We start from the raw sequence: 12,639 nt of genomic DNA, 5'->3' as shown, positions 1-12,639 counted from the left end.
ATAGGGATATGGGTTCCGTCTATCGCCCCACCTCAGTTTGGGAATGCCATTGCAGCAAAGCCATCCACTATGACCTGCACGTTTCCCAGAGTCACTACCGTTGATATCAGCAGGTCTTTGATTGCGTTGGCTACTTGGATCACAGCAGCACCCACAGTAGATTTGCCCACTCCAAATTGATTCCTGACTGACCGGTAGCTGTCTGGCGTTGCAAGCTTCCACAGGGCTATCACCACTCGCGTCTCAACTGTGAGGGCTGCTCTCATCCTGGTATTCTGGTGCTTCAGGGCAGGGGAAAGCAAGTCACAAAGTTCCATGAAAGTGCCCTTACGCATGCGAAAGTTTCGCAGCCGCTGGGAATCGTCCCACACCTGCAACACAATGCGGTCCCACCAGTCTGTGCTTGTTTCCCGGGCCCAGAATCGGCGTTCCACGCCATGAACCTGCCCCAGTAACACCATGATTTGCACATTGCTGGGGCCTGTACTTTGTGAGAAGTCTATGTCCATGTCAATTTCCTCATCACTCTCGTCGCCGCGCTGCAATTGCCTCCTCGCCTGGTTTTGCTTTGGCATGTTCTGGCTCTGCATATACTCCAGGACAATGCGCATGGTGTTCATAGTGCTCATAATTGCCGCGGTGATCTGAGTGGGCTCCATGATCCCAGTGCTATGGCGTCTGGGCTGAAAAAAGGTGCGAAACTATTGTCTGACAGAGGGAGGGAGGGAGGGAGGGAGGGGCAAGTGACGACATGGCTTACAGGGAATTAAAATCAACAAAGGTGGCTGTGCATCACAGAGAAACACAAACAACTGTCACACAGAATGGCCCCCCCAAACATTGAACTCAAAACCCTGGGTTTAGCAGGCCGTTGATTTCACGGCGGGAGGGGGAAGCAAATGAATACAGAACAAATCTGGTCCATCTATTTTTTACATCTTAAGCTGGCAGCAGACGGTGCAGCATGACTGATAGCCATCAGCATCTTCTGGGTGCTTGGCAGAAGATGCTGTACTACGACTGCTAGCCATCATCGTCAAGATGGTTCAATAGAACTGCCGGCAGGACTGAGTCTCCAGGAGACAAAACATGTCTGCCCAGGTGCCTCTGACTGAACTCACTGAGGAATACGACGACGATGGTCGTAATACACCATTGTGACAGACCCAGACCAGAGGGGTACAGGAGTCTGGTAGAGGGCAAATATACTGGTCACTGGATGAGTAGTTTTATGTTCCCTGAGTAACCAGAGCAGGGGCTGCACTAGAGTAATCAGGAACCTGCTAGTACCAGTTAAGGCAGGCAGGCTAATTAGGACACCTGGAGCCAATTAAGAAGAAGCTGCTAGAATCAAGTAAGGCAGGCTAATCAAGGCACCTGGGCTTTAAAAGGAGCTCACTTCAGTTTGTGGTGCGAGTGTGAGGAGCTGCGAGCAAGAGGCGCAAGGAGCTGAGAGTGAGAGGGTATGCTGCTAGAGGACTGAGGAGCACAAGTGTTATTAGACACCAGGAGGAAGGTCCTGTGGTGAGAATAAGGAAGGTGTTTGGAGGAGGCCATGGGGAAGTAGCCCAGGGAGTTGTAGCTGTCATGCAGCTGTTACAGGAGGCACTATAGACAGCTGCAGTCCAAAGGGACCTGGGCTGGAACCCGGAGTAGAGGGCGGGCCCGTGTTCCCCCCAACCCTCCCAATTGACCTGGACTGTGGGTTCTTCCAGAGGGGAAGGTCTCTGGGCTGTTCCCCAACCCACATGGTGAATCTCTGAGGCAAGAAAATCCACCAATAAGCGCAGGACCCACCAAGATAGAGGAGGAACTTTGTCACACTGGTTTCAAGAGTGGGATCTTGGGGTTCACAGCGCGGCGGAAGAAGGAGGGTGAATTAAAAAAAACAAAAAGCAAAAAAAAAAAAAAAAACCCACAATGGATGACTTAGTGCGGGCACTGATATGAGCTACGGTGGCCCAGCAGGAGGCTACCCGTGTCCAGGCAGCCGCCCAACAGGAGGCAGTACGGCTGCAGCAAGAGACTAATCGCCTGCTGATGGACCAGGCTGCTCAAGACCGAGCTATGTTACGGGAACTGGTAAACCAGGTAAAATCCCTTACAGAGCTGAATCGTGTCCAAGATGGGACGCGGCTCATACGGGACAGCCATTGGCTGCAGAAAATGACACGGGAGGATGATGTAGAGGCATACCTTCTGACCTGTGAGAGGACAGCCCTATGGGAGGCCTGGCCTCGAGATCAGTGGTCTGGCATCCTTGCCCCATTCCTGTGTGGGGAGGCCCAGAAGGCCTACCATGATCTGCCTGATGAGGCTGCGGCAGACTACCCCCAGCTGAAAGCAGAGATCCTGGCCAGATCTGGGGTAACGACAGCAGTGCGGGCCCAGCAGTATCACGGTTGGAGGTACCAGGAAGATAAAACCCCGCAGTCCCAATTGTACGACCTCATCCATCTCGCACGAAAGTGGTTGCAAACAGAGTCCCGGAGTCTGGAAGAGATACTAGCGGTTCTGGTCATCGACCGATACATGAGGGGACTACCATCAGACCTTCGTGCCTGGGTAAGCCAGAATGAACCCTCCACCTATGACGAGGTTGTCGCCCTGGTAGAGAGGTGAAGGACAGCGAGGGAGCTGACCCGACCAGTTAAGGAAGAGGCACACTGGGTTAAACTAGCAGCACCAAGCCCGGGTGACTGGGCCACCAGGAGGGCCTAGGTGGAAAAAGAGAGAGGCTGAAGGCCCATCAGAGGCCACAAAGAGTCAGAGCACTGAGGGAGAAAAGGATCATGATGTTAGACTGCCCAAACCAAGAGACCGGGGAACGCCTAGGGCTCCACACAGATGTTATGCCTGCGGGGAGTGGGGACACATAGCTGCATAGTGTCCCAATGCTGAGGAGCCTATGCAGTGTAACCTGGGAAACTGTACAGATCCATGCTCCCTAATCCACCTTGTGGGGGTCTCACTAACCCCACATATGTATACCAAACCAGTGAAACTAAATGGGGTAGGGACCACGGCACTGGTTGATTCGGGGAGTGCTATCACGCTTATCTCAGGGAAGCTCGTGAAGCGTAGTGAACTGCTGCAGGCTAAACGTAGGGGGATAACATGTGTCCATCGGACAGTTAGTTACTACCCCACCATCCCAGTAAAAATCGAGATCCAAGGGAACACGACTGAGGTAACAACAGGTGTAGTCCCTAAAATCCCATACCCAGTGCTCATAGGGAGGGACTTCCCAGGGTTTGGAAACTTACTCCCAGTAGGGGGATTGGAGAAAGATGGGGACCCTAAAATTGGTGAGGCATCCACAGCAGACTGTCAACCCCCAATCTTCTCTGAAATATCCCCAGATTTGTTCTCCACTCCCAGACACGGTAGAAAGACAAAAAGGGAAAGAAGGGTAGCTAAGGCCTTGGGAACCCGAATACTGACCCAAAGCCAGAGGGTCGCTCTTGCAGGTAGGCAGACCCGTGCAGCTGAAAAGGAGGCCACGCAGGAGGGAGAAGCACCTGAGTCTGACCCCCCACCCTAATGCTTCTGAACCAGTAGAGGCAACAGAGACTGTGCCCCTAGATCTTGGGCAGATTAGCCCCGGGAGAGGAAATTTTGGACGGGACCAGGCAGAAGACCCAAGGTACAACAACATTAGGAAGGAGGTGACTGAAATAGATGGGGTCCCCGTGGAAGGGAAAACCCAGGGACCAGGACCCTAATTCATAATGAAGAAGGATCTCTTATACCAGGTTGCACCAGTACAGGGGCAGAAGGTACAGCAGATCCTAGTACCTCAAAAACACCAGAATGCTGTATTAAGTCTTGCTCATAGTCATCTTTTTGGGGGGCATTTGGCATAGAGAAGACCCCGGCACGAGTCCTACGACGGTTTTTCTGGCCTGGAGTACATGAAGAAGTGCAGAGGTACTGTGCCTCCTGCCCGGAGTGTCAGCTGCACAGTCCCCGTCCCCACTTGAGGGCACCTTTAGTACCCCATCCCATCATAGAGGTCCCCTTCGAGCGAATAGCCATGGACCTAGTGGGACCCCTGGAGAAGACGGCTCGGGGCCACCAATATATACTTGTTGTTTTGAACTATGCTACTCGCTACCCAGAAGCCGTCTCCCTGCAGAACACGGCCTCTAAAACTATAGCCAAAGAGCTGGTGGGGATCTTTGCCCGAATGGGGCTACCAAAGGAGATATTAACCGACCAAGGAACCCCATTTATGTCGAAGCTAATGAAGGACCTCTGTATGCTGCTCCATATACATATCCTGAGAACTTCGGTCTACCATCCGCAGACTGATGGGTTGGTAGAAAGGTTTAACCGAACCCTCAAGGCTATGATAAGGAAGGTGGTAAGTCGGGACGGGAAGGATTGGGACACCCTACTACCCTACCTTATGTTCGCTATCTGGGAGGTACCTCAGGCCTCAACTGGGTTTTCCCCCTTCGAGTTATTATACAGGCGTCACCCCCGTGGCATATTAGATATCGCCAAAGAGTGTAGGGATATAAAAGAAGGTACTAACAGTGATTCTCCGAAGTGACAGTGACCCCCTCATAATTTGTCCCCCACACTTTAAAATTGTTTCACCAAGTACAAAAATCTTTTGGGTCTTCTGTTAAAACTTGTAAGCTACTGTCTGTAGAAACCATTGATTATATCTATCCTGTGAAAGAAAGATAATTTACTATTATGTAAAACTTACAAACGAGTTAACTGACTTTGTTCTTGAAGTAATTGATACAATGTAAACAAACACTATAAGCTGTTAAGTGACTTTCACTTCATTCAACGGCTGCTAGGACAGACCCCCACCCTCTGTGATTAAAGGGCCGGGAGTTTCAAATGAATTAGCACACACCCTGAAAGTGGTGGAGACAGTAAATTAAAATATGGTTAAGATATGGAATGTATGTTGATGAATGCTTGATGTACATAAATGGTTAGGGAGGTGCCAGCCTAGAAAAGGAGTATCCATCGGCAGAAGAATGTGTCAAGTGGATGACCAGAAACCCCTGGAGGGTAAACTGGGATCCACCCCATCACCTGGAAGGATGAGAAACACAAACTTTGGACAGTGTGGAGCCACCAGGAATGTGCCACTTTGGACAGGAATGTGCCATCTGCTGATTGAGTCAGCAACAGCAGGATGAAACAGCTCCCATAGATTAACATAGGAATAATTCCTATAAGAATGGACTCTAAAGACTGATGACTTGGAGTCTCTGGTTCTGCTGCCAACCTCCAGGAGCATCAGGTGCACCTGACACAGACTCGGCTCCATCCTCATGACCAAGATACCTGGCCAGTAACTTGGCATGAGCAACTTCTAGGCCGGGAGCTATAAAACCTATACAGAACTTGAATGAATGATTGTGTGAATGAACCTCTCTCTCTCTCTCTCTCTCTCTCTCTCTCTATATATATATGTGTGTGTGTGTGTGTGTGTGTGTGTATAAGAAATAAGTAGTCAAACAACTTTGTTTACTTTTATCTTTTGCTTTATCAGTATATTTACAATAGATGTGGCATCTTTGCCTTATCCCTCTTAATAAGATCCTGCTGGTTTTTATTCTATTGATATAACATTTTGGTGGAGAATTGCGAAAGGGGGAATATTGGTAAAATGCCTCAGTTATTGTAAATATTGGTGTGCACACAGCCAGCTCTATAGAGAGCGGTTCTATTTTTGGTTAACCAAGCCTACTGACCTCCGGAGGGTAGAGGCTTCCTAAAAGAGCTCATAGAAACTTTAAGCTACAATTAATCTTATCCAAAGTGTTCACTGAGAAATCAGGGGTAACAAGAGCCTATAGGGCAAGGTAAAGCTGCTCGCTGTACGAGATCAGGGGTAGCAGGATAAGATAATTTAGGCTGTGTCACTCGCTGCAAGGATTCAGGGGTGACAAAGGAAACTATACACGTGTTAAAAATGTTTAAGAAAAGACAAGGGAGAACAGTCTCAGAGAGAGGAATGGAGTTTGAAGGACCTCCAACCTCACCTTTTGTAAAACAAATAACACCCTTTAAACAAATCCTTCAGAGATATGGGCACAGTCCTTGGACTGAGCAAGCCCTTGCAGATGCTTGCTCTATTTCGGATCTAGAGGGCAGATTGGCCCAATATATCCTCATATGTAAACCCCCAAATGCAGCAAAAAGAGACGCTGCAGGGATTTGGCTGCTGTGGGAGGCTTGTAATGACAGCTACTTCCGCCTAACAGCCTGTAAAGAAGAGAAAATATCTCTAAAAGAAAAACTATCCCAATTGGAAAAAGGGGTAGAAAATTGGAAAGTAATGGCAATAAATTCCCACAATCAAATGGAAATGATAAAACACACCTTACAGGAAAGTAAAAGTAATGAGAGATTCCTGACGGACCAGGTGACAGCCTATAAAGACACAGAAAAAGAAAATCAGGCTTTAATCAAAGAAAACCAGATCCTGCAAGGCATGGTTAAGAAATTAACATTAGAACAGGGCAAAGCCCCGGAAAACCATAATCACTGTGATTCTATTATTAAACACTTGAAACAAAAATTAGGTTTTGCTACCCGCCAAGTAGCGGCTGTCAAATCAGGAGAATGGAACCCTGACGACTGTCAAATTCTAGCAGATTGGGAAGCAGAAATTTGGGACCCCCAAGAAGTCTGGGAGGGAGACATTTGGGATAACCCACAGAAGGGTCCTGTAGCCCCGGTGGCAGCTTTAGAGTGGCGCACTATAACTACCCCCAGAGCAGATGCTCAGGGTGGGGGTAACGAACAAATAACAACTATCCCGGCGTCAGCAGCCGACCTAAAGGCAATGGCTGATCACCTAGGTATATTGAACAGGGAATCCTTCTCCCGATGGTGTACCGATGCCATCCTATTAACTGGGAGAGAGGCACTGACCACTACAGAACTCTACCGGCTTATGGGGATATGTGCGGCTCCAGACATAACAGCTACCCTGGACCGCATTAGAATAACTGAGCCCGCCAACGAATTATCTCTAATGGCAACAAGTTATTATACAGGCGTCACCCCCGTGGCATACTAGAAATCGCCAAAGAGATCTGGGAAGAGGAACCCAATGAGGGGAGAAATATAATAGAGCATGTAATGCAGATGCGAGACCGGATAGCCCGGGTTACCCCTATTCTACAGGAACATTTGGAGAAGGCACAGGAGGCCCAGCGAACCCATTACAATCGCCAGGCAAAAGTGCGACAGTTCCAACCAGGGGATCAGGTTATGGTGTTGGTACCCATGGCAGAAAGCAAGCTTCTGGCCCAATGGCAGGGGCTCTATGAGGTGGTTGAACCTGTGGGGGAAGTAACTTACAAGGTGCGGCAGCCAGGACGCAGAAAACAAGAACAGATTTATCACGTTAACCCTCTGAAACCCTGGCATGCACAAGAGGCATGCACAACAGTCCAAAAAGACCTAACCCAGGAAAACAAGCCTTCCAAACAGGTGAGAGTGTCTCCCGATTTAACACCAGACCAGAAGAATGAGGTGTCTGAGATGATCTTCTGGAACCAAGATGTGTTCTCGACAAAACCGGGTCGAACAACTGAGACATATCATCACATCGTCATGAACCCTGGGGCCAGAGTAACAATGAGGCCCTATCAGGTGCCAGTGGCAAAAAGGGAGGAAATAAAAGCAGAAGTAAAAAAAAAATGCTGTAGTTGGGAATCATCGAAGAATCCCACAGTCAGTGGTCCAGCCCAATCATGCTGGTGCCCAAATCTGATGGCACCACAAGATTTTGCAACGACTTCCGGCAACTAAACGAAGTATCCCAGTTCGATGCGTACCCCATACCTCGCACAGCTGAGCTAGTGGACCGTCTGAGTAATGCCCGGTACTTGACTACCCTAGACTTGACAAAGGGGTACTGGCAGATTCCCCTTGCAGAAGACTCAAAAGAAAAGACTGCGTTCTCTACACCAGAGGGTCTTTTTCAATATACTGTCCTCCCTTTTGGACTACATGGGGCCCCAGCTACCTTCCAGCGCCTCATGGACAAGCTATTACGCCCGCATAACAATTATGCTGCTGCCTACTTGGACGATGTGGTCATTCATACCCCCGACTGGGAAACCCACCTGGAGAAGGTGGAGGCAGTCCTCGATACCTTCAAGTGAGCTGGCCTTACAGCAAACCCTGCCAAGTGCGCTGTAGGGTTTACAGAGGCCAAATATCTTGGCTACATTGTGGGAAAAGATTTGGTAAAACCCCAAGTGAACAAGTTGGAGGCCATCCAAAATTGGCCCCGACCAAGTCGCAAGAAACAAGTCTGCGCGTTCCTAGGTGTGGTGGGGTATTACTGACGATTTATCCCCCACTTTGCCACAAGGGCAAGCCCCCTGACAGACCTAGTAAAAGCCCATGGACCTGATCTGGTGAGATGGTCTGACGCAGCAGAGGAAGCATTCACAGACCTACGGACTGCCCTCTGCAGTAACCCCGCACTGATAGACCCTGATTTCACCAAGGAATTTGTCCTGCAGACGGATGCATCAGAAGTAGGGTTGGGGGCCATTCTATCACAGATGGTCGGGGAGGAGGAACACCCAATTCTATACCTCAGTCGGAAACTCCTTCCAAGGGAACAAAAATATGCAGTGGTGGAAAGAGAATGCCTCGCTGTAAAACGGGCCATGGAAACATTGTGCTACTACCTGCTCGGGCGCAGATTTGTCCTCGTGACCAACCATGCCCCTCTTCAATGGATGCAGCGGAACAAGGAGAAGAACACAAGGATGACCAGATGGTTCTTATCCCTTCAACCTTTCCAGTTCCATGTGCAACACAGAGCAGGGAGCCGTCATGGCAACGCCGATGGCTTGTCACGTGTGCACTGTCTGGCATCCCAAGCTGCCCAACCCCTTGGCGTTGAGCAGGGGGGAGGGATATGTGACAGACCCAGACCATGTAGATAAATCTCTGATAATTTTCATATGACTTTACATTGTGCCTCTTCATATAACCTTGTGGTGGGTCTACCCACCTGTGACCTCTGTTTTCATGGGACTTTGTATCAAAGCCTCATTTAGAAACTTTGCATTGCCCTTGGTATAATATTATAGCCCCTAAGGATAGAATAAGATAGAAGAAAAATTTCTTTTTGCTAGCAGTAGAACAAGAGCTCTCCCCCCACCCCCCCCCCACTCTTAATCAATTGCCCTGTTGAATGAATGAGGTGTGAATGAGCAAGGCATGGAAGGCAGCACCTCCAGACAGCCTCAACTGTTGGAGAGGGGCTGGAAGCCAGACCCAAGGACAATAAAACGTGTCAAGTGGACTCATTAAAGACAAGCAGACATACCGACAGCCTCGGGGGTTAGAAGCAAGCACCTTCTTTTGAAAACACCCTCTTTGCAGCATTGGGACAACACTCAAAAGAAAGCAGCACAAAGGACCAATGGACACAGACACAGAGTTTAAATCTGGTATAGATTTGCATAAAAGGAAAGCTGCTATAAAAGTGAGGTGTCTTGCAGAGGACCCCGGGTCTCGTCTTGTCAACATGGGAGCATCGATCCGGATCGGCAGAAGCCCGGCTCCACCCCCTCCCCCATCTAACTCACTGGCCAGTGAAGTTAAGGGGAGCAACTAATTGGTAACAACAAGATGTAGTGTGTTTGTGTGTGTGTGTGAGTGTAAGTGTAATATATTATATGCATATAATACAGTGTTAATGAATACATGTATTACTAATAAATGTGGCGTTTTGTCTTATTCCCCCTGAAAAGATCCTGTGCAGTACTTTAAGTACAACATATGTGACAGACCCAGACCAGTGGGGTACAGGAGTCTGGTAGAGGGCAAATATACTGGTCACTGGATGAGTAGTTTTATGTTCCCTGAGTGACCAGAGCAGGGGCTGCACTAGGGTAATCAGGAACCTGCTAGAACCAGTTAAGGCAGGCAGGCTAATTAGGACACATGGAGCCAATTAAGAAGAAGCTGCTAGAATCAAGTAAGGCAGGCTAATCAAGGAACCTGGGTTTTAAAAGGAGCTCACTTCAGTTTGTGGTGCGAGTGTGAGGAGCTGGGAGCAAGAGGCGCAAGGAGCTGAGAGGGTATGCTGCTGGAGGACTGAGGAGCACAAGCGTTATTAGACACCAGGAGGAAGGTCCTGTGGTGAGAATAAGGAAGGTGTTTGGAGGAGGCCATGGGGAAGTAGCCCAGGGAGTTGTAGCTGTCATGCAGCTGTTACAGGAGGCACTATAGACAGCTGCAGTCCAAAGGGACCTGGGCTGGAACCCGGAGTAGAGAGCGGGCCCGGGTTCCCCCCAACCCTCCCAATTGACCTGGACTGTGGGTTCTTCCAGAGGGGAAGGTCTCTGGGCTGTTCCCCAACCCACATGGTGAATCTCTGAGGCAAGAAAATCCGCCAATAAGAGCAGGACCCACCAAGATAGAGGAGGAACTTTGTCACACCATCTACTGCCAAAAGGCAAGGAGCTGCTGCTGTGTAGCAATGCAGTACCATGTCTGCCGGCACCCAGATGACATATGGTGACGGTGAGCTGAGCTGAGCGGGCTCCATGCTTGCCGTGGTATGTTGTCTGCACAGGTAACCCAGGTAAAAATGCGCAAATCAATTGTCTGCCGTTGCTCTGACGGAGGGGGAGGGGCCTGACGACATGTACCCAGAATCCCCCGCGACACTGTTTTTGCATCATCAGGCATTGGGATCTCAACCCAGAATTCCAATGGGCGGCGGAGACTGCAGGAATTGTGGGATAGCTACTCACAGTGCAACGCTCCGGAAGTCGACGCTAGCCTCGGTACTGTGAACACGGTCCGCTGACTTAATGCACCTAGAGCATTTTATGTGGGGACACACAAAATCGACTGTATAAAACCAATTTCTATAAAACCGGCTTCTATAAATTCGACCTAATTTCGTAGTGTAGACATACCCTGAGAGAATGGTGTAAGAACCTTGATCACAAAGGAGCTCTCAACTGTCCTACTCACAACTTCTCCCACTAGACATAACTTATAGAGAACAGGGCAGTGTTGCGGAGGATAGTGACAGTTAATTATTCTTAACATTCCTGGAGGCAACATGGTTTTATGAAATACCAGGCTAGTCAGAACACAGCCGTAATCTGAAAGGGAACTCTGTGAATTCTCACCTAAGCTTAGAAAGCAGTTCTCCTCTCTCTGCACAATCCACACTGACCTGTCGAATCAGCTCATGGAACACTATGTTGTAAATGTTCTGCTCTGTCTTCAGAACCTCCAATACATTGTGCAACTGGCAAAAAACAAAACCAGGATCTTTGCAGGCTTTGTCAAGGAATTTACTCTTTGACAGCGATGATTTTGGGATAAAGGAATCCTGGACAAAGTTTGATTTTAAAAAACAAAACCCTTGTGATAGATTTCTTTTTCAGAAGAAAATGGTAATGTAGAGTGTACTGGAGAAGGAGTCATTGTGCATGAGTTCAACGGTACAGTTTTCAAAAGTGCTCAGTACTGGCCTAACTCTGCTCCCATCAAAGTCAATGGGAGCCTTCTGTTAACTCCAATGGGAACAGTTAGGCAGATACTGAGTGCTTTTTAATATCTCACCCTGTATGTCCAAATCTGCCCCATTTCTGTACATGGAATGCCTGAAGATAGCCCTAAGATAGGGAGATTCTCTGACATCCTGTTTCAAGCCTGGACAGGCTTCTGAAAGCCCAGCATTTAACATCTCCAGTCAATTTGCATCGGTAGTGTTCGGTCTCCTTTTGTAGTCACAATCAGGAGATCAGGAATCTGCTGCTTTAATTCTTTCACACTAGCCATTCAAAACAGGTCCCCTGTTGGCAACATTTGCACCAGGAAAGTCCAACACCTAATGCCCTGGAGCCAACCTGTCAGTCTTCATAAATCAGACCAAATCCCAAGAGGATACCCTCAACAAGGAACAGTCTCCATTAGTAGTACCAGGATGAGAAGGCAGACCCACAGTAGCGTATAGCATTAGAATCAGACAACTGGGAGACCACTTAAATATTGCAGGGGATAAACTCTAGTGTAGAGGAGATGTTATTTCTCAGGATTTTGACAAGACATTACCTGTGAAGGTCCTGTTATCCCAATTTGCTCATCATCTACTCCAGCCTTCTCCAGCATGGTGTCCATCACCTTCATCAGCTGGATGACCTCTAATCTCCCAGATGGTTTCCTAAAATTCCAGGGTAGAAAGGAAGTGCCATTAGTTTATATAAAATGTTACAAGGTATTACACAGAAATTAAATCCATACTGTCACTTTTTCTAATAGCAACGTGGTGCAGGGCAGTACTCACATGGATGGGAATAGCCGCAATCTATTTTCACTATCTTCAAGTAGAGTTGTGTATTTACTGTAAAACAAACATAAATTTTGAAACCTGCCTCAGACAATATTCTGGCTTAGCTGTAGAATTCAGGACTGCCTCAAAGGTGCTGTATAGAATGTAAGCTCTTTGAGGAAGGGACTGCCCTTTTGTTCTGTGTTTGTACAGCACATAGCACAATGGACTTCTGGTGCATGTCTGGGGTGCTACCATAATACAAATACATAAAAAAGTATAACACAATACTAATATTATTATTAATATTACTTATATTAACAACATTATAT

The 12,639-nt window shown here is 48.2% G+C and overlaps 1 protein-coding gene across 1 annotated transcript in view; it reads right to left on the bottom strand.

The window, feature by feature from the left end:
* The window catches only part of AXDND1 (axonemal dynein light chain domain containing 1), a 77,241-nt gene that overhangs the window by 45,379 nt on the left and 19,223 nt on the right, over positions 1-12,639 (bottom strand). The window contains exons 7-9 of the mRNA XM_054036435.1: positions 12,323-12,379; positions 12,091-12,199; positions 11,160-11,281 (exon numbers count right to left, since the gene is read on the bottom strand). Of these exons, the coding sequence (XP_053892410.1) occupies positions 11,160-11,281; positions 12,091-12,199; positions 12,323-12,379 (288 nt within the window). The remainder of the gene's footprint in view (positions 1-11,159; positions 11,282-12,090; positions 12,200-12,322; positions 12,380-12,639) is intronic.

The sequence above is a fragment of the Malaclemys terrapin genome, chromosome 8, assembly GCF_027887155.1.
Source record: "Malaclemys terrapin pileata isolate rMalTer1 chromosome 8, rMalTer1.hap1, whole genome shotgun sequence".
NCBI classification, from domain to species: Eukaryota; Metazoa; Chordata; order Testudines; family Emydidae; genus Malaclemys; species Malaclemys terrapin.
Note: the sequence above shows the minus strand (reverse complement) of the source record. Positions and strands in the feature narration are given on the sequence as shown.